Below are 27928 nucleotides of genomic sequence, written 5' to 3'. Positions count from 1 at the left end.
TGTGTACAATTTATTAACCAAACTTGACCAGTGAATGTAGAGCATTTAGTTTTAAATCATGATATGTGTAAGGGTAGTGGTAAAATTATACTGGAAATGTAAAGCTATTTTAAGGACTAATTTTCTTTAAAATGCTCTGCATTTTAACTCCTTTAACGTTTTGGGAAACAAACTTTGCTGCTTAAAATGTAAACTTTTAGACGCCTGGTTCCTATCAGTCTCATTGTGAGGTTTTCTGACTCTTCTGAATCTGGTTTTCTGGGATGACGTATTCCTCCTGTGGACTGTCTCAGTCCGACTGTTTAAATATGTAAAATAATAAAGAAACGTTTGGGCCTACAGAATTCCCCCTTTAAGTTCGAGGCTGGTTTAAGCCCTACAACCATAGAAATACAAAATATACGCGTGTGTATGTGTAGAGTCTGCTTCCTTTCAGTTCAGTGGCCTGCTGTGTGTATGTGAGTGAGTGAGTGAGTGAGAGAGAGAGAGAGAGAGAGCGCTGTAGAAACTGGGCAAACCCATTCCTAGCTCAGCTTAAAACCTACCCACATTCAACAGCAGATAGAAACCTCGCTCCTCATTGTTTAGCAGTTCCTGCGCGGCTGTGAGCTCGGTTTTAGAGCCGAGCTGACGCTGTGTCTCGGGGGGTGTTAACAGTAAACCCCTCTCTCTCTCTGTATGTCCGGACTGAGCTCGGTCCACACCTCCCCGCTATTGTCTCACCGCGCCTCGGTTAGAGCAGCTGTATTTTCGTGCTCTCACAGGAGAAGAGAGTGGAGCCGCTGAAGAACTGCTGCTGTTTCTCAGCGCTGTGAAGGCACTCATGAATCAGGTCACTGGCAAGAAGACAAAAAAGACCCATCTGTTTTCATCTGGAAACCAACAATAACCACCGGACACAGGTAGGAAACCGTCTTCCCACATGAAGAAACCTGCAGGTTCTCCTCTTTGTAACCTCCAATGGTTTGGTTCCGGCGACCGTTGGCATTGTTTTGGGTTTTTTGTCTTTTCTCACCCTATTTGAAAAATCTTTACTGACCAAAATACAGCATGGAAAAGCTCTTATTTTAGCTTATGCTTTTAGAGTTATGTTTTTTTCTGCCTGTATCTCCGGTGAAATACCGCTGCATTAAAAACAGATATTAATTGCAAGTTATTATTTTATCAGTGTACAGAAAACACAGAAGGTATACAGACGTCTACAAAGCCAGATACACTATCAAAATATTCCGGATGAGTTTCCAGGCTTTGCCTTCATGACAGCCTCGAATTCATGATATTGAGAACACCAGCAGCTTCTTTGTGTGATTTGAAAATGTGTATTTTTTTCTGTAAAGGATTTTGATTTCCTTTCAGACACACAGCGTTGAGTTGTTTTGCGTAGTGGTAGGACACAGAAACACCTGTGGATTTTCAGATCTTAATTCTCTCCTGTCTTTAACAGATAAAAGATTTAAAAACTGTTTCCCTGAAGGAAAACCCTTGATTGTCCACTATTGTTATTGTGCATTTTTTGCATATTGTGCAATATCTTTGTAATAGAGAGTCCCCGTTCAAAATTGTGTGCAGTCCCAATCTAAATGCAAGCCCTGTATAAGTTCCAGGTAATTTCCAGAAGTCTTTTCATACCCTGAAACAGAACGGTGTTATTTTATATACAGGTCTAGTCTCATCACTTCACAAAATCATTGCTCTCGTAACAGATGAGTGGTCGTATAGTTATATTAGGCCTTACGGAGAGGAAAATGTTCCCACTCAATAATGCCTAAACATTATGCAGTATTGAAGTATTTCCTGTAATTGTGATTTATGTTTGAGTAAAATGACTTCTTTATGTATGTGAATCTGAAGAACGTGCAGGAAATATGCGGCTCAATAGTTGAATGTGCTGTATTGAACCCCAAAGCACTGGAGTGACCCTGGGCCATGAAATGATGTGGTTTGCTTTTCTGTTATGTTGTCATGGTTTCTAGCAAATGTTTTCTTCAGACAGTATTTGGATTCAGTGTCTAGAGGAAGGGCAGAGTTGACAGTTGGGATGATGTTGGCAGTTTAATGCATCTTTACTGATGTGAAAACAACGGCAAGGTAACTGCTAATTTGAGAAAGCGTCATTAGTTTAAAATAAAACTTTCTCTTAATGAGTTGTTAATGCTTTCCACTCAATATTGATTGAAAATTCCAGGGTGATGTATATGACTTTCTAAATTCCAGCTGTCATTCACCACACACAGACAAATACTCAAAGAAAATGGCTCCCTTTGTCTTTTGAATTTTTATATAATATATTTTTTAAAGTCAGACCAGTCAAATCACCAATTATTCAAATGCTGGTCTGTTCATGGTGTCCAAAAGCCCTACTGTGGTTTTAGAGCTGATTTGAATTAATGAACAAAGATGGATTTAGACCTGGTGAAGTCAGAAGGTCACTTCCTCGTCCTCAGCACACAACACGGACTTTGAACTGATGGTCCAGTTCCAGTCTAATCCCACTGCCAGAACCAGGTGACAACATTAGCCCCTCTATTACAGATCAGGAAGAACTGGACATGACCAAAAATGGCTGTAGAACTCTCTGTTGTATGCTTTATGAGAGCAATGTTAAAAGTGTTCATATATTTGGAAAAAAAAATTGACCCAATTATTTGAAACAAAACACAAAATAATATCTGTGAGGCACATTTTGGAGTATATTGCCTTGAAGCATCATTGTTCTATATGAAAAGATGCAAATATTATTTAATTATTACTTGTGTGTTAGGTGTTACATAAACAAAGTTCACAGAAATAATTATATATATATATATATATTCAAAAAACATACCTGCAGTATTCTTTCAATGGGCTATATAAGTGACCACTTGCTTGCTAGTGCCCATATCCATTTCAGTGTCACATAGTGTTGCTTTTAGGCAATACAATTAAAGGCATCGTTAATAGCAAGCAAAAACAAATGAAAAAAACAACTCTGAAATTTGTATCGTATTTTTTAGTTGGGGAAGATATTCTATAAAGAATGTCTCCTCTACGTTAGACAGAAGTTGATCTTATTTTCATGACAGCTGAGTGAGGTCAGTCATTTAACACTTATCATTGTTGCAGGCAGGATTTCTTCATCAACCAGCCAAAGTGAGTCAAGCTCACTCTCTGTTAAAAACCACTGCAAAAGTTTAGGTCCTGCATATAATGTTTGGATGTTAAGCCCTGTCATTTGCTGTGGGATTTCCCCTGGCCTGAATTGCTCTTTATTTGCTTAGCTTCCTTTCCTTATGCTCTGAAAAAGACTCTGTGGTGGAGTGGCCTAACTTAAGCTTTACAGGCCTCAGTTTGTGGTATTTACAGTAGAGTGAAAACATTGCCTGTTTACTGTGTCTGCACATTGCAAGCACTGCCGTTTTTGAAGCACAAGCTTTAAAAATGTCAGGATCATTTAAACTACTGATATATTGCTGACCTATTTAGTGATAACTTCCTCATCATTAACGTCACCCTACAACCCCTTCTGAGTTTTTAGAAAACAAGAAGAGCCTTGATGCTTTGATCACTTGCAGCAGTTACTCCAGGCTGCACATGAGCACAGTGTGCAGAAAGTTTTAAGTTGATATCCACCCTCATATGTACAGCGTAAACAGGATGAATGCTGCGTTTGGTGTGTGTCCCCCAGGCCCCTGCCTTCAAGCAGACGCCTTCTCGGATGATCAGACAAAGAGGAAGTGCTCAAAAGGTTGAGTGTCACTGCGTGAACCGGATGTCACACAGAATCAACGCAGCATGAACATGTCAAAGTGTATTCAGCATCTTATCATAGCCAATAAATTAAGGCCCAGGCAGTGTGACGACAAGCCTAAAGTTTTGTTTCTTTGGCAATGATACAGGAATGCTCTTTATTCGTGCTCTGGCCACTTAAACTTAACCAATATTCAGCTGATGTCAAGCGTACACTGACAAGGTTCATTACTGATAATAAAATCCCATATTATAGCTGATAGCACATTACCTCTTTTACTGAAAAACATAACTACTGTCACAACTGTTACAATTCTTACAGAATTTCTTAGCTTCTTTGAATAATATATGAAATTACTATACTTTGATTATCTCCAGGCATAACAGGGATTTCTAAGGATTTAGCTTTCATTGCATATGCATAAGCATAGGTGGAAATCGCACCTATAGACAACATTACTATTAGTAACATTTCATATATATATATATATATAATTTTAAAAAATCTATTTCAGATCTCCTATGTTTTTGTTGTTCAGCTTGTATATATGGGTGGCTTTTTAAAGTGTCTCTGGGTCCTTGCATGTGTTCTCCCAGTGTCTGTGTGGGTTTCCTTCAGGAAAACTTAATTCCTCCCACAATCAATCAATTAAGAGATACATTCAATAACATGTCTTCTGTTAGCTCAAAGTTGTTCTGTTATGTTGAGTTACAAAAAAATCTTAATTAACAATAAAAGGAGCACTTTAATTTTTCAAATTATAAAGTTATAAAATTATTATAGAAAATCAGTATATATTTTATTATGAAGTGTTACCTGTTTTGGCGATTTTGATGGCTTTCATTTTGATCAGACGCTGATTACAATTTGCCATAAGCGAGGCAAATGGGTGAATATTATGTGAGCAGAAACACCCCACAGCTGAAGTTTAGAGGATGTGAAGGAGAAAATATGGTCAAGAGGCCGATTGTCTGATTCTGTTGCTGGCCAATAAAGTAAGCACATAGCCTGCAGATCTCACTTCACACGGTTGATCATTTTTGAATTTGCACACTGTGATGCTGTGCAAGGCACTCTCACTTCTTATGGTTCACTGTTTTTATTTCCCTAGGCTTTTTTGAGATGCTTGAGTAGTAAGTACATTTGAAGTTTGGTGTATTACAACCCAAACAGACATGATTGTCGGATGCTGTGCTGTTGTTGCCCAGCTGGGTGCAGCTGTTCGTTAGCCGTTTTTCAGCTAAAGGCACACTGAGACAAACATCTGAAGCCGGTCAGGGTGGAGTGAAGTTGGCCACCTCTCCCAGCCCCACACACACACACACACACACACACGTACACAGAGCACAAACCCACATTGCTTCCTTGCCTGTTATTTTGAACCCAGCTCTCTCACTCATTTTTATTCTGGGTTCATGGAACTCTGTTGTTTTTCACTGGTAGCTTTTTCTGCTACGTGCTGGTACATTAGCAGCGTAAATGATTCAGGTCGTTGGAGGGGGTTGTGTGTGCTCGAGAGCTGGAGAAGAGAGATCAGAGAGTGATTCCTGACTGACCGCTGGCCTGGTGATCTGTGAGAATAGAGTAGATTGGAGTGGAGGCAGGGAAAGAGAGAGAGAGTAGTTTGATGGGAATAATTACTCAAGCCAGGAACATGCAAGGCCTCCACTGAGCTTTTGCTTACTGTTTTGTAGAAGTATACAAATGTTTTGATGGATTAATCAGTCAATTTTAGGGACATTTCAGCTTTAAAAGCAGGCTGGGCAACATCTTAAACTGTTTAAAAAAATAATAATAATTGGGTATAATTGGCAGGGATGGAACTGGGAAACACCAGACTACATGAGACTTCTTGGCTGGGTTTATGTATATTAATTAATACATTCATTGTCTGTAACCGCTAATCCAGTTCAGGGTTGTGGTGGGTCCGGGCCTACCCGGAATCACTGGGCGCAAGGCAGGAGTACATACTGGAGGGGGCACCAGTACTTAGCAGGGTGAAACACACTAACATGTTCACACCTGTGGACACTTTGGAGTTGCAGGTCCACTTAGCAACACACGTTTTTGGACTGTTGGAGGAAAATGGAGCACCCGGAGGAAACCCACATGTACATGGGGAGAACACGCCAAACCTCTCACAGTCACCCGGAGCGAGGCTCGAATCCACAACCCCAGGACCATGACGCTGTGCTGCCCCTGGTTTACATACATGAAAAGTTTTATTCTTGTTGCTAGCTAGGTTTATAACCTTACAACAGTGTCTCTGGGCTAGACCTGTGTTGTTGAGGTAATCTAGCTACTGTTTGGTGGTCTTATAATTACACGCCTCCACATGCAAATGCAAATTTGGCCCCAAAAATTCCAAAGATGTGTTTTTTCTCTTTCTCCCACTGTGCAGACTCTAATCTCCAGCTTTCACTCTCAGCACCTGTCACTAAATCCTGAATGTGTTTTCTGGAGCAAAACAAATGTAAACTCCTCTCTGAACTGCTTGAAATGCAAGAAGCCATTCTTTTGCTTTGCAGTCTAAAGACGACCTTACCATCTGCCCAGCCTGGTGCTCCTCTTCTTTCCCCTGAGCTGAAAGAGATTTAGCTACCATAAATATTGATGCATGCAAGAATCATTAGCGAAAAGGGCCTTCCACAAGCCTTATTAAAGCTGCCTGCGGTTAGTTTATCACGTCCTTTTGTGTAGATTGCTTTAAGGATATGGTGTGATGGTGGTTGTATTGTAAAATAAATTGTATTGTAAATGAGAAACATAATATGGAAGCTGCAGAGGTTTTGCTATTAGCAGCAGATACTTACAAAGCAAATAAAGGTTCACAGCATTAGCTGTATTCTGTGATGTCACACAGCAGATTCTAACATAAATGCTCTGAAAACTAAATACACAGTAGGGATAAAAGTATTGGGACACAACTCTTAATCGTTGAATTCAACTGTTTCATTCAGTCCCATTCCCACAGGTGTACAAAAGCAGGTGTCTCGCCATGCTGTCTGTCTTTACAAACATTTGTGAAAGAATGGATCATCCTACAGAGATCACTAAATTTGAGTATGGTACTATAATAGGACACCACCATTGCAAGTGAAATTTCTTCCCTCCTAGATATCCCACTATCAGCTATGAGTGGTATTGAAAAGTGGAAGCATTTAAGGAACCACTGCCACAATGTGGCAAACCATATACTGTTGCAGAGAGGGGTCGCCGAATCCTGAGGCGAAGTGTGTAAAAGTCACCACTGCTCTGCTGACCCAATAATTGCAGAGTTCCAAGCCTCCACTGGCATTAACATCAGCACAAACGCTGTGCACAAGGAGCTTCACGGCATGGGTGGTTTTGGCGCACGCCAGGAGATTGTGAGCCAGGCCCTTTCGACCAGCATCAGTGTCTTAACCACAAATTATCTTCTAGATGAATGGGCAAGGAATCCCACAAATGCACTCAAGCCTTATAGAAAGAATTTTCCAGAAGAATGGAAGCCTGTTATAGCTGCAAAGGGGGACCAACTCTTATTATAAATCTAGGAATGTCTGTGAATTTAGAATTTCCTGTAGGTGTAATATGAAGGTGTCCCAATACTTTTGTCCTTACACTATAAGTATTTATGTATTTGCATATTGTATTCATATACAGCAGTTTAGCCCCATCCATTCATAAAGTTAGTGTTTCAAACTGGATTGCTTTTTGTGATGTTATATTCTTGCAACAGTCGTGTGTGTGTGTGTGTATTATTTTTATTTTTCAGCTTTTATTTTATTGATTGATAAAAGTACTGAATATAGACTACACAACTATGTACAAAACTCCACCCATCATTTGGAGTCAGGTCTAAGTAGTTGAATAGTTGCTAGAAGGAAGTTACAGTTTAGTAACTGAAATGTAGAGGGAAGGTGCAAGAGTGAGAGAATAAGAATATGCCAGTGACCGGAGGTCAGAGCGATTGGCCTGTCTGATCTTGCCCTAACACACTGATTCTGGAGAGATAATCACTTGTAGTTAACTTCCCTTCTCTCTCTCTCTCTCTCTCTCTGTCTGCACATGGAATGCAATAGGGTGGAAAGTGTGTGGAGACAGATACAACTGCTGGCTTTCATTTGTGAAGTTTGTGGGAAAGGGCAGTCAAGCTGATGACATGCCTTGTTTACCTCTTTTGCTTTCAAGAATGGGTAACAATTTAAGGCAGCTTCTTCCTGCAGTAGGAGGTGCAGAGGTCTAATGAATAAAATATGCTAATGCGCATGAACGAAAGCTGCCTATGAATATTCCGTACTCTTTCTGTAACAGATGGTTCAGCACACAAACATAACTTTAAAAAAATCCCCAGCAACACTGACTTTAAAACTAGGACAAACCGGATGAACTCCATTAACCAAACTGAAAGGTTATTAATGATGTGATTAAAAGCAGTGATTATATCTCATCAAAAGATCTGGTGGGTGAACACCCACAGTGAGTTCTGCTGATATGTGCATTTATTCATACTACGCCACAGTCCTTTGTGGTCAGTAAGTACACCCACCTCCAGCACCACAAATATAAATATAAAGATGCTACAAAAGGTTCTTTGCGCAATGCCATACAAGAACCACTTTTGGTTCCATACAGAACATGTTTTGTTAATAGTATATAAGTAGATAAAGAACCTTACATTTGAGTGAGGGATTTGTTTTTTAAACTTTTAAAAGGGTTTTCACACTCACACATCTCTTAAGCAAAAATGGTTCTATGTGGAACTAAAAGTCAGCCTTCTGTGGCATTGCTATAAGAACCCTTTGTAGCACCTTTATTTTTAGGAGTGTAGTATAAATGACAGTACAGAAAAACTAATGCTCAGACATTAGACTTGAAATCTCAGTATTGGTTAATAAGATGGCATGCCCTTGTCAGGAGTTACCAGGTTTGTTTGGGGATAATAATATAGGCACAACAAAAAGAAGTGTATATATATATATATATATTTAAAAAAGTGTCATATTGGCAATGAGCGGCATGTAGTGTCGCTGTCACACAGCTCCAGGGCCCTGGGGTTGTGGGTTCAAGCCCGGCTCCGTGTGACTGTCTGGGAGGAAAACACACTTTGGCAGGTGGATTGGTGACTCAAAAGTGTCAATAGGTGTGAGGGAATGTGAGTGTGTTGCCTTGCGAAGGACTGGCACCCCCTCCAGGGTGTGTTCCTGCCTGAACTGGACAAAGAGTTACAGACAATGAATAAATATTCGCAGTGTTCTTAAATGTACAAATCCCTTAAGCCTTTAATAAAACTCTCAGATTTCATAGACATTGGGTCTTATTGCAGTTATCTTTATTATGTCATAATCTGCAGAAACAATGACTTCAGAATGGACTAATTCAGACTTTGTAACACTTGATGGCAAATGCTTTTATTAATGTTTATAGTGTAATGTCAGCTGTCATAAGAACTTATGTAGGTATCCTATAGCCTCAGAACTGTCTGGTACACACCCATTCACTCACTCTTTCACTCGCTGACATCTAACAAATTGCTTGTGGTGCAGTGTAATGCTTCAGATTAATGACACAATTATTTCTTGTTTTTGATTAACATAAAGAAAACATGCTCAGTTATAAAACCACTTACTTAAGTTTATCCTGCAAACTTTTGATGGGCAGTATAAACATATGACATGAGTCTCTGTTCCTTGTGATCTTCCACATTAAAACCATAGCTGGAAGCATGTATAGATGAGCTCTGGTGGCCGAGTGTGTTTTGAGGAGGCGGTTATGAAATGGTTGAAGTTTGCTGGAGGATGAAAAGCTGTGGCTGTGGATCTTACTGTTCCACCCTCCATATCTCCGTGCATATCATGTCTCCATGCTTGCTGCTCTCATTGAAGCTGGCTTCCTGGTTCCTCGTGTAGCCTAAAGGCATCTCTCTAGCTGTCTCTTTTTAAACTGTCACTTGCTTGAACTCTTTCTCTGCCTGTTCTCTCTGATTTAACATGGTCTCAGAACCAGGGAGCTAGTCTCTGGTTTCTGGTTCGGTGTGACATGTAGTGATCTCTCGCTCAAATTTATCATGGAGGGCTCTGCTGCAACCTTCAAGACTTTGTCTGCACTTCTAATCACTTTCACTTATCTGCCTTCCACACACTGATGCATGTCCCTGCATGAGCAGATCTGTGTCCCTTTGATCATTTTCTCTCTTTAAGAAATTCAGTTCATCTGCTTAACATGTCTCTACACTGTCTCTAAACTATCTACCATAAGAATCTCCCAAGTGCAAACAAGTGCATAGTTATTGTTGATAAAAAATAGATGAAGAAAGGCTAGTATATAGTATAAAAATATACTATTTTTTTACATTATATGAGCACCTGAAATGTCTTCTTAAATTAAGAGTGTTAATCAGGTTCCACATTTCTGACCCTTGACTGTTTTTAGGTCAAGATGTGGAAATTTTCCGTGAGGATTTGATTTAATTTTGCCATGAATGAATTCCTTCAAATAAATGGAAATCAGTATTTATAAGGGGTCTTTACAAACGTTACACACACAAACACAAGTTATCTCCCAATTATTGCACTCAAAAGATTTTACTCTCAGCATATTAACTGCACCAGCTTTGTCTGGACTATGTTGAATATGATCTATTTCTTCATTCATTCATTCATTATCTGTAACCGCTTATCCAATTCAGGGTCGCGGTGGGTCCAGAGCCTACCTGGAATCATTGGGCACAATACACCCTGGAGGGGGTGCCAGTCCTTCACAGGGCAACACACACATTCACACCTACGGTCACTTTTGAGTCACCAATCAACTTACCAATGTGTGTTTTTGGGAGGAAACCGGAGCACCCGGAGTAAACCCACGCAGACATGGGAAGAACACACCAACTCCTCACAGACAGTCACCCAGAGCGGGAATCGAACCCACAACCTCGAGGTCCCTGCAGCTGTGTGACTGCGACACTACCTGCTGCACCACCGTGCCGCCCCAATACATGAAGATGTGTATTTTAAATGGGAATGATGGCTTTGGGTATTCTTTTGACTCTGTCATGTTTTATGCCTCCAGACTCAGCTGAATGTAGTCTGATACAGTGGCATACAGGGGTCTCATTCCCCAATTTTTAATTTATTTTTTTAAACAATCTGTGTTCTCTGAAAGTTAAAAGATGAGAGATATAATTGTGTGAGTTGGAGCTCTGTTCATGCATTCCCTAAGTGATGATATCATTTGTAATGGGGTACTTGCCCAGGCACACCCCTACATTGCTGCAGTCACAGGAATGATCTTTCTTCATTCTTTCTTCACTGGAGTCAGGGCTTTATTTATTTATTTATTTATTTTGCTGAAATCTACGGCAGCCTTCTATGTTGTTGTGGTGTACAGAATTTTATATATATATATATAATTTTTTCTACTTTTTCTACTTTTTTTTTAGGTGTTTTCATGCAATTGCATCATGTTTTTCCTCTGCAGTGACGTGTGTGTGTGTGTGTGTGTGTGTGTGTGTGTGTACAACTGAGTGTGTCAGCTCAACATCACCATCTGTTAGGGTTACTTAGTCTGTTTTTTCTCTGTAAAACCATCAGTTAATTTAATTAAATAACCTTAAGCTTATGATACTTGTGTCTGGTTGGATTCTGTCATGAGGCCTAAATATCTTTCAGTCTTTATTTGATGTGTGTTTTTGCAGCAGATCATTGTAAGCAGCACTTAAGCTCTCCAAACAAACCTTGAAAGGCTGAAGTTAAACACACCATCCTTATGTCCTCTAAGCATTTTCAGTCTATTTCAAGATTGCATACTTGGGTCTTTACATGTGTGGTGCCAATATGTCCCACTTAATGGATTGGAATGCCATAGCTAGTGAAGTGGTAATTGGAGAGCAGCAACTTCTGCCATTCCTAGATGAAAAGCAGCTGAAGAATCTCCTAGATGAATATCCTGTAAGTGTGTGTGTCCCCAGTGCAATGAGCTTTTTTGCTTTAGATGCTGAATTTCTGACCATGGAGACCAAGGTTTACCATTACTTTCAGTAAAGAAATATCTTGGAGTCTATTTGCGAAGCTGGGAAGGAATACAGTAAACTGAGTTTGAGACTCAGTAGGGAGTAGTCTTTTATTTTTGTAAATTTCTTTTTTCTTTTTTTTTTTTTTTGGTGTACCCCACATTTTAGTTTATGCTGTTGCCTTTTCTGCAAGCATTAATTTAATGGCTTGTGGGAACAACATTTTTAAAGGAATTGAATGTATGTGGGGCTTTTTTTTTTGTAAAAAATATGTATTTTATGTAACACCCATTTATAAAAATCTTTTTTTAAAAAGAATTTACAGTGTCAAGTCGAAAGACAAGGTAATACAGTTATTCTGTGTTGGTAAATTACTGTTCTGTATACTGTAGTGAAGGAGTATAATATTTAACATTGATGCACGGTTGTCCGATTTCTTGGTGATTAACCATTATAAAAATGATTTTACAAGTATTAACACATTGTATTTTTGCAGATGCACACCACATATTCAAATAAGATTTTTTTTTTCTTTTTATTGACCCATATATAATGTATTTAAACGGGTCATCTATGGTGCTGCAAATTAGTCACATTTAATTTGGTCCATGAGGCTGCTGTTCCCTACTATGGCTCATATATCTGTAAATATCCACTGGCAAAAACACTTCATTAATATCATTGTTTATTGTGGAGTCTTATGAGACTGGCCCAGACATCTCCGCCAACTGGCCAATGAATGTCTGAACTTCTGACTTGTCTGAAATAACAAGTCTCCCTTTAGCCGTGCTGTTCTGTTTCCTGCCTTTAAGTGATTCATGTTATTCCTGTCCAGGCGGTGTAAAATTAGTTGGTCGGAACAGTAGAGGAAGAGGGTGTTTTTAAAGGGAAATGTCTTATGTCCTTACTGTAAGACTCCTGGGGACAGGGCTGTAGTTGGTGCCCCTTTCTCTATGTTTCTGAAGCCCACACCCATCACATAGCATTCGTCACCCACTAACGGCTGTGTGCTTCCCCCATTGCTCTGAGCAGCACAGGAAGTGACATCACAGTGCACAGCCCAGAGAGGTGCCCTGCTCTAAAACTAAGCTTCTTTTACCAACTCAAACTGCTGTGTGTCTAATGCTGCACACAGTATTATCAGTTTGTTAAGATTGTCCACTTAACAACACTTATATATGGAATATGGAATAGAACAAAATGCCCCAACAGTGCTGTGTTGCAAGGAAAATTGTAAAATCTCTGAAAAATTAAAGAATTGGTCAAATAAATCAATAAAAAATTTAGGCCAACTTCCAGGCCAACAGGCCAACTTCCAAAAAGCCTGTTATATATATTAGTGTTCACTAATATATATATATATATATATATATATATATATATATATATATATATATATATATATTTATTATTTTTAATTTTAATTTTTTTGTCCTAATTTTATTTTAAATTACCATGTTTCTGTCTTTATTTAGTCCCCAGTATTAAACAGTTTGTTTGTTATTGCACATTTTGTATAAAGACTGATTATATATATAAGTGGCCTCTTTCATGATTGGCTACTGTACACACATTATAAAGGTTGGAGATAACCTGCTGTAATCGATGAATATGTGAAAATAGTAATGACCAAAACAATTGCAGGTTAGTTTCCATATGTGGCATAAATAGATTGGGGACCTCAATAAGGTGGATATGTATATTGGGGAATTGTTTCTATAAAGTGGGGAACGATAACAAAAAAAAAAAACAATCAGATAAACCATTCAACAATACAAAATTTACCCAAGCCACAGCACAAATGCAGGTAAAGAGCATGAAAGAGCACAGGAAGTACTGAGCCAATTAAATACCTAGGGTAGTTTTGCAACTGCTCTTAGGTCATCACTGCTTATTTTATGTGTTATTTTGTAATGAAGATATTTCATTGTAATTACATAATAATTTCTGTGGAATTGTCATGACTTATAAAGTCAGAACATTTTTAAGAACCATTTCCTGGTTCACTTTTCTGCCTTTGGCTGTGCGAACACAGCATTTTGATATGTTATTATAACATAATGTTGATGCAAATGTTCATATATTACTTTTAAATTAGGCTGATTTCTATGGCCTCTGTAAAACTAGGTGCTAATCCCTCTTAAACTTTTGAATGTGTTTGTAAGCACACTTTACTGTGCTCAGTAGTTAACAGCACTTGCTCGGCCTCAGTTCCTGTCTGAGGCATCGGAAAATCTACAGCCACCACTTCCCCTTTGACTGTGTGTGTGTGTATATGTGTGTGTGCTTCCTGTTATTAAGCTGCTTACACGGACATGTTAGTTAGCTTTAGAGTGATTGGTTGATTTGATCATTTGATTCTGTGAAAAATACGGAGGCTTCCAACGAGTCAGGAACATCACCACTTTGTATCCGGATGCTGAATTGAAGCGCTTTTTTTTCACCCCATACATTGGAATGGGGTCTCATTGGTAGGTGCTCTTAAAGGATGAACATTTCACACCTTCTAGTTAGTAGCCATTCATCATGTTTCTTCCTCTTTTGATTAGTGTTCTGTGAGGTAAATTTGTGTGTGTGGTTCTGGTTTTGTGCTCAGGTCCTGGATGTGTTTTGGGTCTACCAGATGTTAAGACTACAGCTCTGATGGTGTTACCTAACCTGCTGGAACACTGAGAGGATTTTCTCCTTCCCCTCACACTTATTTCCTTCCTTCACCTCAACATGTCTGCCCTGCAGGTGAGAACAGACGTTAATAGGAATACTTCGCCTATAAAAACACACTGAATGAAAGTTAGTGAGAACTTTAGTGAGGACTCTTGTGTCTGTAAGATTTTCTCATCAACGTTAGCATGTTTAGTGAAATAGCATTAGTGCTTACAGTGTTAAACATAGCAGTGTTATACGTAATATTTTGAGACACTGTATTTTTTTTTTTTATTAAAATTTTTTTTTTGCTCACCTTACATTTTTTGTTGTATTCTCCGAATGAGATTAGGACCTGAGAGATATGAACACTTTGGTAGCTGATGCTGATACAAGTTTTAAGGGCTGGGTTTACCAAGGGCTACATAGTATTAAGAGCAGTGCTAAATTACTACAACGATTTTAGAAAACTGGCCCTTGATTTCAAACATTTCATGTATGTATGAAAAAACATTTCATATTTTAAGAGTTTGCTTTATGTTGACATTAATCATTTCTGCTTTAGTTGCTGTGAAGAAATTAAAGTTTGGACATTAACGACACATAAGCTGCAGTAGTTTCAATAAATGTTACCCACAGTAGTTACCCACACAATTATACGTTGTCAAAACTGTATAATATTGTTAGCCAACCAATATATTGACTTGGCTCTGATTTTAATACATGGTTTGGTCCTGATCTCTTCAGACCGCCTGGCCTCCAGGTACAGAGTGTGTGGCCAGGTACAATTTTTCGGGCACAACTGACCAGGACCTTCCCCTCTGTAAAGGAGATGTCCTTACAATTATAGGAGTCACTAAGGTAAGCAATATTATTCAGATATCACATTATGGAATGGATTATGCCTGTTCTTTTCATTCCTGCATTTTTTTTTTTTTGATAGGGTGTGTAATTCAGATCTGGACCACATTTAAATTTTTGATGCCTTGACATTTTAGCTTGAATGATGGCAAATACATTCAGTTATATATTTTTGTTCTCAGGAAATTGTGGTTTAATATGAAGTCATTTGGCTAAATACTTATGTAGCTTTAAAATATTTGATGTGTTCATTATTCTGCATTTTTTTATATTTTTTTAAATGGCAGGACCCAAACTGGTACAAAGCCAAAAATACAGGGGGCCGAGAAGGGACCATCCCAGCCAACTATGTTCAGAAAAGAGAAGGAGTGAAATCTGGAGGAAAGCTCAGTCTCATGCCGTAAGTACAGAGAATAGTATGGGTGTGTGCACCTGTATCTGGGTGTGTATATAAAGGCTCTGCATTTTTCAACCCTGTAACGGTTAGGGAAGTACCAATAAGGGAATGTTGGGGTGGTGTATATATAATATTTGTACATATCTGTTGATGCTGATACATAACAATCCCATAAATTTTAATAAATTGTCATATTTTTGTATTTTAATATATATTTTCAACAATACTTTGCTGACATTGATATACTTCTTATGATCTAATATTTCTTATCTATTAACTATTTAAATAAGTATAGATTGAAAGCACATTTTTGTGTTTATCTTTGTTTACAGTTAAATTTTAATTTGAGCTAAATTCTAGCAGTGCTTAAATTTTGACATGATCAATGACTTGTGGTAAAGATAGGGTTGGGGAGAGAAAATAATAATATACAGGACCTTACAGGTACGGTGATCTGAGAGTGTGTGAGCTTATGTTAAATAGGGACAATCATGCAAACAAACATAGACAAATGTGTACTCCATATTTAGCACATAGGAACTATATTTGGCACAGGTCACTGATATGATCGATGTTCACTCTCTGTCCCTGCACTCATGACAAACGCTTTCCTGCTGCTGCACTTTGCACTCATGCCCGACGCCTCATTTGAATTGGCGCTCAGAACTTAGCTGCTTAATATCGGAGGAGAAGGTAGGCTACAACACACATGACCCAGCTCAGCTGAATCAGGGAAATGGAAAAAAAAATAGGCTTTCAGTGTCTGATATGCAAAACCACATGTGGATGTCTCTCATGTGGATATAAGAGCCTTCTGAAAGAGGACACCTGTCATTCTTCAATTACTACCTGCTTTACCATAGCCACCACAGATGTTCTTTCATCTACTGTTACATTTATCATCTCAGTGTTTGTATAACAGTTTTAATTTGGACCTAAACCATATTGCTGGTGTGTGGTGTTCTCAGTCACTCTGTACAAAGAGCTGCTTGTCCTCTTCACAAGCATTTATAATCTTCTTATCATACAGGATTTATGAGGTTTTGAGGGGAATAAAATACATTATAGGGTATTTATGTTAAGTGTTAATTAATAAATAATAAAACTAATTGATAATAAACCATTAATATTACATTCCAAATTCAATGCATTCATTTAAACATGTGCTTTCCTAACAAGGCATTTTAAGGCAAAACTGTACACATGGGTTCCTACTGATTGTTTGAATTTGTAGTATGCACACAGCAAATTCACCAGCGTTAAAATAACACTGAGTGTGTTGACAAGTTTCCATTTTTTACACTAATGGTGTTGATTTAACACTGTTTTTTAATTTGCTGTGCAATTAAAATATATATGTAAAAAAATTATATCATCTGATATTACCATATATAGGAATTTCTAACCTCCTTAAAATCTGCATCGGGCCACATAATGTTCATAAGAGTGAGGCTCTAGTTTGTCTCTGCCTGTTGTGAAATCTAGATTGCATGCTTTTGTGCCAGAGACAGTACAGTAGGGTCCAGTGCTGTACTCGTTTTAGAACCTTGTAATTTAGCTTCCCTTGTGCTGGACTCTGGCTTTGCCACGCATGTGTGAGTGTGTGTGTGGGTGTACAAATATCCACATCTTTACAGTTTCCAGTCATTAAATATTACACTATATACTCACTTTTAAAACTCTCAAAGCAATGTGAATGAACTGAGTGACCTTTTCCCTCAACTACAATAACAGTTCTGTAGCCAGTGTGTGCTGATAATGTTCTTCAGGGTCTTCAGAGTGGAGGTAAATGTTTATAGTTCACTCTTCAACACTAGCTTTTGTATCTTATCTTACTTTAATTGTCCATGATGAGGCTGAACTCATCTTTGTGCTGTCCTTTACACACACGAAGATGAAATTCTTCAGATACTAGGCTGTCTGCAGGGCTATGCCAATATAGAGATATTAACAGTAATATTTAAAGAAGTCTGGAAGCTGTAGTCTAAGCTGTGGCTGTAGTGGAATGCTTCACATATATACATAAAAGTCTTCAGGAGACATTATGAACTACATTTGAAAGTGTGGACACAACTTTTTTGCTAATTTTTAATAATTATCTACATTTGAGGTTTATTTAATTTTTTTTTATCAAAACGATTATTCCTAAATGACAGTCCCTGAATTTACCAATTAAGGTTCATTGGAAACTGACCTTTTAATTGAAGTTTGCATAATCTCCTCAGAAAAGCATTGAAAAAAATGAGGGATTCCATCAAACACTGGAATGCAGTGGCAGCATTTGTGATCATAACAAACAAACTTCAGTACCTGACCTCATCTAGATAAATCTAGTGTTTTCAGACACAATGTTGGATGAGCCAGTGTGAACAAACTTTAGGAAGTATACTGCATATGTTTGGTCACTTAGACTGAATAATATAGTCAATGTATCAGTGTTATATGGTTTGCATTTATTTGCTTTTTGCTTTATTTTGTCCTGTAACTTTCAGATGGTTCCATGGGAAGATAACACGGGATCAGGCAGAGAGGCTGCTGTATCCACCTGAGACAGGACTCTACCTGGTGCGAGAGAGCACCAACTTCCCCGGAGATTACACACTCTGTGTCAGCTGCGACGGCAAAGTCGAGCACTACCGTATCATCTACCATAACTGCAAACTTACCATCGACGAGGAGGAGTATTTCGAGAACCTCATGCAGCTTGTGGAGGTGAGAAATTAGTCTCATTAGTATATTTTTACTGCCGATAATTATTGGTTTGGGGTTTTTGTTTGGTTTTTCTTCCTTTTTTAAATAATTTTAAATAGCAGTTGCCTGACACTGTCAGGACTTTTAGCAGAAATGCTCAAATTTTTTCCTTCTCCTGCAAAATTACATTTTTGTAAAAAATAGGTTTGGTTTTGACAGATGATATATCCTGATCCTCGTGGTCCACAGCAGGTACTTATGTTGCAAATGCAAATTACAAGCTGAACCGTTTTTAGAGAAGCAATACTGTTTTAGATATGCATTGTTCAAAGGAGCAGGAGTCACATTTTAGTGTTTTATTAATTTCCTCCAATGGTGTGGTGCTGTCAAAATGGTAGGGATGCAACTTGTCACATATTATTGGATTTATTCACAAAAATAACACGCCAGAACTCTTCAGCAGGTTCAACAGAAAGGTCTGTCACTTTCCTCCTTACATTTACCCTCTTGTTAATTGGTTTGCTAGAACTGCTGGGTGGTGTGTGCTCTTTACTCATTTTACTTTTTGAGAGTTAACACTAGTTCTGCTCATAGTACTTTCTTTTCTTGACCAGCAGTTCATTACTGAGTGTCACAAGCAGGCCCCAAAAATAGACAAAACAGGAAACAGGTCCAAATCAGGCAGGGCCACAGAGACGGAGAAAGCGTCTGAGTCAGGCTTCAGGAAACAAACACAAACACACACACACACACCCTTGGCTTGGGGTCAAAAGTCCTCTTAACAGTATTCTTTACTTGAATTTCTGAACACACTCCTACAAAGATGCTAAATGCAATTTGTGTATTTCACCTCATCATATACTTTGGCTGCATGTCGCAGTTTTTCTGTCATATAGTGCCACTAATCTGGACCTATTTAAGGTTTTGTTAAGTAAACTTAAGTCACTTATTCAGAGTAAAGCTCTTGTCTGTCATTTGATGACTTATATGTATATTTTTCTTTATCCTCAGACAGTGTGATTAAATTCTGTGGATAAAATAATGCCTTTTAATTGCTGTGGTCATGCTTTGGTAATTCTGGACTGGTCGCATAATGTCGGGCAGTGGTGCTAAAAAGTGCTCAGTTGGCCCTCAGTTCTCACTATCCATCCCTCTCCCTATTCTCTAGGGCCAAGCCTGTTGCTTCATTCCGTACATTCTTACGTGTAATTTTGGAATATCTCTCTCTCTCTCTCTCTCTGTCTCATCTATTTTCATACAGTGACAGTGAATATAAGAAATATTCTCCAGAATGTATATAAAATGTCTATTACGACTTTCATTCATTTGAAGTCATTTCAAGTCATGTCTTTCATTCATTGAAAGACATTTTCATGTTCTTATTATAAATATCAAGGTCTAGAAATATACCCCCGCAGATTTAAGTCTCCGTTGATTGCAATTTCTGCTTATCACAGTGGAAAGACTGACTGTAACGCCTGTGGATTTTTCACATACATAGCAGAACTGGAGCTTTCATCTCTAAATTTTAGGTACTGTTTCTCTTATGGTTGCAGTTTTTACTTTCTCATGTAGTTAGAGACATTTCTGAGCTCTGGTTTAGGGAACTTCTCTTAATTACCTTAAACGTTGTATGTTTTATCTCCTCCTAAACAATATTGGATTTGAATTTCAGTTAATGAGCAGGTCTTATTTTTTTAAATGTGCTCTCCCTGAAATAATAATAATCCCAATACTACTTTATAGACATATGCAAGTATCTGTAAGTAATCATTTTCTGACCTTAGTAATGACAATGACATGGCTTTGGTCTCATAATCACTCACAGGTTTAAATCATTGAGACTCTTAGTGTAATCTCATATTTGCTCTAAAGTAAAGACTATTGAACTGTTGCCAAAGTGTGTGGCAGTCTTTGGATCAGATGATATTGTCAGTGGTCCCTTCCCCACTCTTCTCAATAACACCCATTGCTGATGACCACTAAATGACATTATTGGCCTTGCTCACACAGTGCAGACCTTATCTGTGTGGACCTGTCTGTGGCTAGTCTTCCAGATATCACACTGTGAAATGTGGTCAATATGAGGACACACTGTGTAACTTTGCTGTTCTAATGTATTAAAAATAAGTCTTTGTAAACGGCACAGGCCCGGAGAGTTTGGTTGTTTTGCCTTTGAGTTTCTGCAAATATTAAGACTTTCTTTTGATGTTTATGCTTTGTATGATTTTTATGATGTTTATGATTTTTTTATAATGTCTGAATTTTTCTTTTTTGTTCTACATTGAAGTTATTGTAGCTAACAAGTCATTTTTAAATATACATGGTGTTAACTGCATCTTAATTTCACACTCTCTGCAGTAATACTGAGTTGATCATTGTCTATATGTCTTTTACCCATTTAATGCATTATTTGTACATTTATCAACTGTCCTTTACATTAAATGAAAATGTTATAAATTGGCCAACAAAAGTGCAACTAGAAGATCAACAAAATGTATGATTTGACCAGGAGTGCCCAAAATTGTTCATATAACTCTGACCAGTCTTTGGGGGCTTGTTGCGTGTGTGTGGGTTGATGGTGTACGATGGTGAAGCTTCTTTGTCTTGCTTGCGTGGTTTGTTCGCACCATTTTGCCAGCTCTACAGTTCCTGGAATAGTTCATTAAAAGGAAGTGAGAAAGAGGAAGGTTCCAGCTCATTTCAGAGGCTCGACTGATAATGTTGTCTCCTCTGTGTTGTCGCTGCTTCTGTGCTAAAACCCTGGACACTGACTGGGCTGCTTCTACCACAGTGCAGGCCATGAGGGTGTTCTGCATGTGTGGATGCTTGTATATCTGGATGATACGCACACTCGGCTATAAGAGTCTGTGTGTGTGTGCTTGATACTGTCCCCAGCTAATGTCGAATATTAATCATACCACATGTAAAAATGATAGTAGTGATAGGGATGATTTTTTCCTGTCATTCCAAATATAATGTATCAACCAAGAAATGCATTGTGTTTAAAGTTTGTTCTTTAGTTATGCACAGCAGATTGAGTTAAGTCACAGCAGTTTTCCATGATATTCCCAAGCCTATTTGGCTATATTTATCAGAGAAGCGCAACGATTTCTCATGCAATGATATGTGAAGGCTCAAAGCATTCATCTTCAGCAGTGGTTTCTAGCCAGAGATTTCTCTTTTCACAGTATTTTTTTACAGTAGATGATAAAGTTGAATAAATTTTCCAGAGAATTTACTAATCACAGATTCTAGTCTTATTGCTTTTTCCAAAATGTCCCAAATTTTTGAGAATGGGATTTTGAGTTTGTTTCAATGCCTTAGCTGGTTGTCCATTTCCTCTTATTAAAAAAGTACCTATGAAGGAATAGGTAGTGAATTAGTCTTTTCTGTGTATTCTGTACTAGAATTCTAAAGATTTCTTCTGTGCTCCTCACAGCACTACACCAAAGATGCAGATGGTCTGTGTACCAGACTCATCAAACCCAAACTCATGGAGGGTACAGTGGCTGCACAGGATGAGTTCTCACGAAGTAAGAGCTAAACTTTGTCTACTTTTTTCAAGCCCACACACCACATCATTCTGATTTAGCATTTGAGACTGAAAAATATGTTTTCAAACTTTAAATATATTACTATATTTAGTCATATTAAATTATATTAAATTACTAAAATATAATCAGGCTTTGTTTAATGTGCTATAATTCTGTTTGAAATCAAGTGCATTTGTAAGTTGTAGTGAATGCTAAAGTGCTCACTGACAGGAGCACTGCTGATGCATGAATATTTAGCATAGTGTTGTGCTACAGTGAGTTCACATAGCTGTAGTTATGTTTCGTGTTTTAATGCCTCTGTGTTGCGCAGGTGGTTGGGCGCTGAACCGAAAAGAACTAAAACTGCTTCAGGCCATAGGGAAGGGGGAATTTGGGGGTAAGTATTTAATAAAGTATATAAGCAAAAAAGAAAGTTGATTTTGTTTATTCTATATTTTGTCCTTATTATGGGGAGTACAATTAATGAGTAGATCATTGGCTAACACTGGCAGAGTTGCCAGCTGCCAGCAGTCCTTTTGTTGTGCTTTTCCAGAAAATAATATGTATATCAGCAAATACTGGATTGAAATGTTTGCCAGATCTAAATAGCTGTCTAATGCATATCATATATCGTTCAACTTAGATAGATAGAACTTATATAATACACAAACAGTTGAAGTTATTGAACGGTCCAATCAGGTATTTCCTAAAGCAAGTGCTGGGAACACACACTTAAATGCTTTTGCTGTTGTAAAACACTTGTTTCACTGGATAAACATCTCTTAACAGGGTGTATTTTAAGCAAGTGGTAGTCCCTGTGGATTAGCTGTGAGAAACACTTTATATTTGTAATCTTTAGATGAATGACTTTCTCTGGTGCTTTACTCTGTTTTTTCCAGACGTGATGGTGGGTGATTACAGAGGCACTAAAGTAGCAGTGAAGTGCATCAAACACGATGCCACTGCTCAGGCCTTCGTTGCAGAGGCCTCAGTCATGACGTATGACACCCTTTTATTTCTCACATAAAGTGCTTATTACACCAGCTGTAAACTGCATCATTTCCATGTAACATTATAAAATCAGTTCAGTTTTTATGCCTATGTATGTGTCTTGCTGAGTGACCTGGTGGGTGGGAGTTACAGTGGAATTTCTGAAATTGAGAACTGTTTTTGTGGTCCAGGCAACTGAGACACAACAACCTCGTACAACTCTTAGGAGTGATTGTGGAGGACAAGGGCAGCCTCTTCATCGTCACAGAGTACATGGCTAAGGTCAGTATCCCAAGCATCATTTAACCCTTATACTTTAAGAGTTATTAAGCTTTTGCTCTACATTTGACTTGCAATAACATATTGTGTATAATTACATAATAACACAAGGAATTGTGTAATTAACTAAATGGCTAAGTATTTTTTCCATTTACATCTGTTTTTTAGTCCACACATCTGATGTATTTTCTTTACTTATAACAGTGAGCTACAAGTGAGAAATAAATATTATGAGCTCCTACAGCTTTCAGATTAAGCATGTGCTTACCCTAATGGGATGTACATGCAAATTACAGTTTGATGGATTATTTTCAGTATGTAAAGTAAACGCCATCTCTAATGAGGCCTGACTTTGTTTCTGCAGGGGAGTTTGGTGGACTACCTGCGCTCCAGGGGGCGTAGTGTTATTGGGGGAGACCGTCTGCTCAAGTTCTCAATGTGAGTTTCGCACTCACTACAGTGTTCTACTTACCATTAAGTATTATAGCTATTTCTTTACACCATTAACTCTTACGGTCTCCAGTATGTACTATACACTATTCTGAAAATTCTTTGTAATCCCTTTAACAATTATTCTAAACAATTTTCTAATATTTATTTATTTATTAATTCCTACCCTATCTCGCTCTTCCTCTCTTTCCCCACAGGGATGTGTGTGAAGCTATGGAGTATCTGGAGGCAAATAACTTTGTCCACAGAGACCTGGCTGCTCGCAATGTTCTAGTGTCTGAGGAAAACATCGCGAAAGTCAGTGATTTTGGATTGACCAAGGAAGCGTCGTCCACTCAAGACACGGCCAAGCTCCCGGTGAAATGGACAGCTCCTGAGGCCCTGAGAGAGAAGGTAGTGTGAGAGAGTGTTGATTTGTTATTGTGTTCCTTCTGATTTGTACAGATTTGATGGATTTTCTGCAGTAGCACATTCTATATACACTTACGATAACCTTCTGTCTCTGTTTGTTTGTATCCTAGCAGAAATTTTCCACTAAGTCTGATGTTTGGAGCTATGGAATCTTGCTGTGGGAGATCTACTCTTTTGGCCGTGTGCCATACCCAAGGATTGTGAGTATCCTCAATAAGTTCTTCTTTTAAAAGAGGCTTATCCTGTTATTGGATCAAAGACTTTCTGAATTTTACATTTTTTTGTCTATTATTATGTTTTGTATAAAATTCCCATTCTTTATCTGAACTAAAGCTTTTTATTATTTACCAATGAACTAAATTATACATTTTGTGAGTTGCTACATCCTTAGATTTAAGTGTTAGACATTTGACAATAAATTGTATTTTACCTTGTTGTTACTAATTGAAGAACACCGGGAACAGCAGGTGTATGTAGATGTTATGTAATATGTTTAAATGTTTCTATATGTAGGTAGATGGAAAAGTAACAGTGATTCTAGATGTTTGAGTTGTAGCATATTACTTTAAGTTCAATCTCTGGTTGCTGCTTGTTGTAGTGTCACACAAAAGTGCCCAGCAGAGGGCAGCATTGCCCACCAATTTAATCTGCTCTTTTGATTAAATATGATATAAACCGACCCCTCCTTCTTCTACTCTCATCCTCAGCCTCTGAAGGACGTGGTTCCGCGGGTGGAGAAAGGCTACAAGATGGATGCCCCGGACGGCTGTCCCCCGGTGGTATACGACATCATGAAACAGTGCTGGACTCTGGATGTGGCTATAAGGCCCAGCTTTAGAGTGCTGAGGGAGAGCCTGCAGAACATCTGGACCAATGAGCTGTACTTGTGAGGGAAAGAACAGATGGACAAACTAAAGAGTGAGAGAATGGGAGAAGGACAACAAAACAGCTCCTCACTGGGACCATGTACACACCCTCAGACCAGCACTCTGACTTCACGCTTATGATACTTAAGACTAAACACAAAACAGACATGCACAGAGCATTTAGTTATAGCCAGATTCTGTTACTGAGCAGCAGATTGTTTTACTTCTTATTCCTGTGCCTTCATGATTTACTTTTTAGGATTAGGGAGGCTGGGCTTCTCTGTAGTATTCAGCCATTTTTATTTAAACATCATTCACTTTTTCTAAATCCATTTAGGTCTCAGCTTTTAGGCCTTGGCCTGGAGGGTATTTTCATAAAGCAAGATTTTTTTCTTATGAGTCCATTTTTTTCTAGTAATAGAAAAGGTACAGGACATTCTTAATGGGCATGTCTCTCTTTGGATTTAACCCTTATGCTGATACAAACTTCACATAAGCACACAAATGTACCTCTGGTTTCAACTTCTTGTGGCTGTTGGAATGATAGTAGATCCTGTTTACAGACACCATGGTTTGTCATCTGTCGCCCCCTTGAGTACTGCAAGTGAGTATTTTAACCATCACATTGTAACGCACAGCTTTGATGGACTGCCGCCAGGTCCCGGGATTGTTTCTATCTTACTCCCAGTGCTGCCGGGGAAGCTCCAGACCCACCTTGACCCCAAACAGGATAAAGCAGTTACAGAAAATGAAGGAACGATTAAGTTGCACTTTGATTATGCATTGTTTATGTACAGCAAGACAATGCATTGGACGAGGCAGTCCCAATAACTTTTGCATAGTTGCATAAAATTTGTGTGGCTTTGGTCTTACATTTAATTTATTCATATCAGTTATTAATTCATGTTTCATCACCAGACAAATTTAATTTAAGTCTCAGCAACTATATAAAATAACGTAAAGATCAGTATTTAATGTGTCTACCCTTGGCCTGGATTAGTTTTTCTAAGAAATCCATTGTAATTCTCTTCCCCACACCTCTGAAGTTCAGTTTTAGAAGCTGATTTAATTTTCGGCTTTTCTCAATCCAAGTAGTCTTCAATAAATTAAGTAATGTTGAAGTCTGCCCTCTAGAGTGACCACTCAGTTCTCCTAGGAGTACCAGCAGCTGCTTTGTGTTCTTCATTTCTTTTGTCTGTCATCTGGACAGATACTCATCCTTTAGACCCACAGAGTAGTTTCCTTCTCACAGTGGCAGGAAGGATGGACACGTGTGGATTGTTTAGTTCAGAAAATTGGTGCTTGATTTCCTACCACCTTTCAAAAATGAATGCTTTTATGATGTTAGATGTTGAGTTAAGGTAAAGAGTTTAAGATTCTGATTTTACTGAGAAATTAGGCTTTGTGAAATATCCTCTGGACTGCAGAACATGGTCATCCCCGAACACCAAGAAAATACGGACGCCTCTGCGGGTTTGGAGCTCTCTGATAACACCAGATGACAGAGGTTTTTATTCCTCCACTCAATGCCAGCTCATAACCTCCATTTGATACCGACACGCCAATTTGTCTTCAAGCAGCTGTCTGTTCACTTGACCACACACATAATTGCAGTCCAATCGTATGTGTATGCGTGCATGCATCTGTTTTTACTCCCTCCCTGCGGACATTGGTGCAATGAGTCTCTCCCTGGTGCCGTAGTGCCTCCAGAGCACTGGACTCTCCCCTGCCCCTGTTGATGTTGTTATTTAGTTTTTATATATTGTTTACCCCTTAATTTGTTTTACATTTCTTTAACATGACTTGAGAGAAAAGTAATTGGGTATGGTCGTCTGATCCATAACTCTGGAGACTGAAATTGGTCTTGGAGCATGTTTGCATTCACACAGGGGAAAGACAGATCTGCTTTTCGATTTAGAAAAAACATATTAAGAGTTTTTTGTAATGAGAAATGTAAAAGATTAAAGACAAAAGTAAATATATGGAGATAAAATATAAAGATAATGTGTAACTGATTTCTCTTTGTTTAAAAATGGCACTTTTTTTAAAGCCTCAAGCCCAAGAAATTTGAGTTTCTTTTACTAATGGTGTGTTGGTGTATGTTAGGTTGGTATGAGGATCAGACACAGTAGTGCTGCTGTCCACTCTGCTACACACTCCTACCTCACTGGTCCACCCTGTAGCCCATTTGTCGCTGCACAGCGTGTGTTGGTCGTCCTCTAGTCCTTCAACACTGGACACAGGACACTGTTGGCTGGATGTTTTTGATTACTCTCAGTCCAGTAGTGACACTGAGTGGTTAAAAAAATCCTCTCGTACCAGCACAACACACACTAACACACCACCACCACGTCATTGTCACCGCAGCAATCCACTACTCAGATCTGCTCTGCTGGGGAACTGAGCATTAACCAAATCCATGGGAAAGGAGACTACCAACGTTGGCAGAGCAACTGTTTGTAATTGTAGAACTACAACGTGAAACTATGGTCAGTGAGACTGAGAGAATGGACAGTGAGTGTAGAAACAAAACTTACCGCCCACTTATGATTGGGGTCTTTTGTAATTGTGTAAACTGACTTTTTTGAAACTGTCACTTCATTCTTCATCAGATTCATCATTTTGACAGATGCCACTTGCAAAGCTGTGTGGCTTTTGACAGAGCGAATTTAGATATGTTGTGATGTAATTGAAGCAGAAGTGTAAGGAAATGCCAGGGCGTCCAGAGTTCCCTCGTCCAGCTGTCTGTAGCTGCCAGGAAGGATTGTGCAAACGGCCCTCAGACTGAAGTGGGCTACTGCACTGGGCTGCATCTCTGAGCTTTGACTGCGTACAGAGTGACACACATGTAGTCAGCAAGGCTTTTCAACACCAAGATCTCAAGCTGAAGAGAAGTGATGACATTGCAGTGAGGCTGGAACACAGACCTTTTTACCTGTGCATTCTGCTGAAGTCATATAGTGACTGCTTGATGTTACAGCTAAAAGCACACATGCTTGCTCAGAGAAATATAAGCACTGTTTTTATCCCAGGCAACAAAAATAAAAAACATGTTGTTGTTTACTAGACTGAAATATGAGATGGAGA

The 27928-nt window shown here is 38.6% G+C and overlaps 1 protein-coding gene across 3 annotated transcripts; it reads left to right on the top strand.

The window, feature by feature from the left end:
• Nucleotides 1-485: 485 nt before the first annotated feature.
• On the top strand, nucleotides 486-27849 carry csk (C-terminal Src kinase). 3 transcript variants are annotated; one of them, XM_066649305.1, is made up of 13 exons: nucleotides 486-902; nucleotides 14314-14453; nucleotides 15108-15221; nucleotides 15509-15621; nucleotides 18111-18330; nucleotides 21752-21845; nucleotides 22177-22242; nucleotides 22745-22844; nucleotides 23027-23117; nucleotides 23479-23552; nucleotides 23762-23957; nucleotides 24086-24175; nucleotides 24683-27849. In XM_066649305.1, exons 2-13 carry the CDS (start codon nucleotides 14439-14441, stop codon nucleotides 24863-24865), a joined length of 1356 nt encoding a protein of 451 aa, XP_066505402.1. In that variant the 5' UTR covers nucleotides 486-902; nucleotides 14314-14438; the 3' UTR covers nucleotides 24866-27849. The 3 variants fall into 3 exon arrangements, with proteins under 3 accessions (XP_066505402.1, XP_066505404.1, XP_066505403.1); XM_066649307.1 differs by having other exon boundaries at nucleotides 487-902; nucleotides 24089-24175; XM_066649306.1 differs by lacking the exon at nucleotides 486-902 and adding an exon at nucleotides 14057-14188.
• The last annotated feature ends 79 nt before the right edge of the window (nucleotides 27850-27928 follow it).

This window comes from Hoplias malabaricus, chromosome 17 (genome assembly GCF_029633855.1).
Source record: "Hoplias malabaricus isolate fHopMal1 chromosome 17, fHopMal1.hap1, whole genome shotgun sequence".
Classification (NCBI taxonomy): domain Eukaryota; kingdom Metazoa; phylum Chordata; class Actinopteri; order Characiformes; family Erythrinidae; genus Hoplias; species Hoplias malabaricus.
Note: the sequence above shows the minus strand (reverse complement) of the source record. Positions and strands in the feature narration are given on the sequence as shown.

Coding starts and splice junctions, on each gene's coding strand:
- csk (XM_066649305.1), top strand. Junction 18,331..21,751: donor ACCTCATGCAGCTTGTGGAG/GTGAGAAATTAG, acceptor TGCTCCTCACAG/CACTACACCAAAGATGCAGA. Junction 22,845..23,026: donor GCAGAGGCCTCAGTCATGAC/GTATGACACCCT, acceptor TTTGTGGTCCAG/GCAACTGAGACACAACAACC.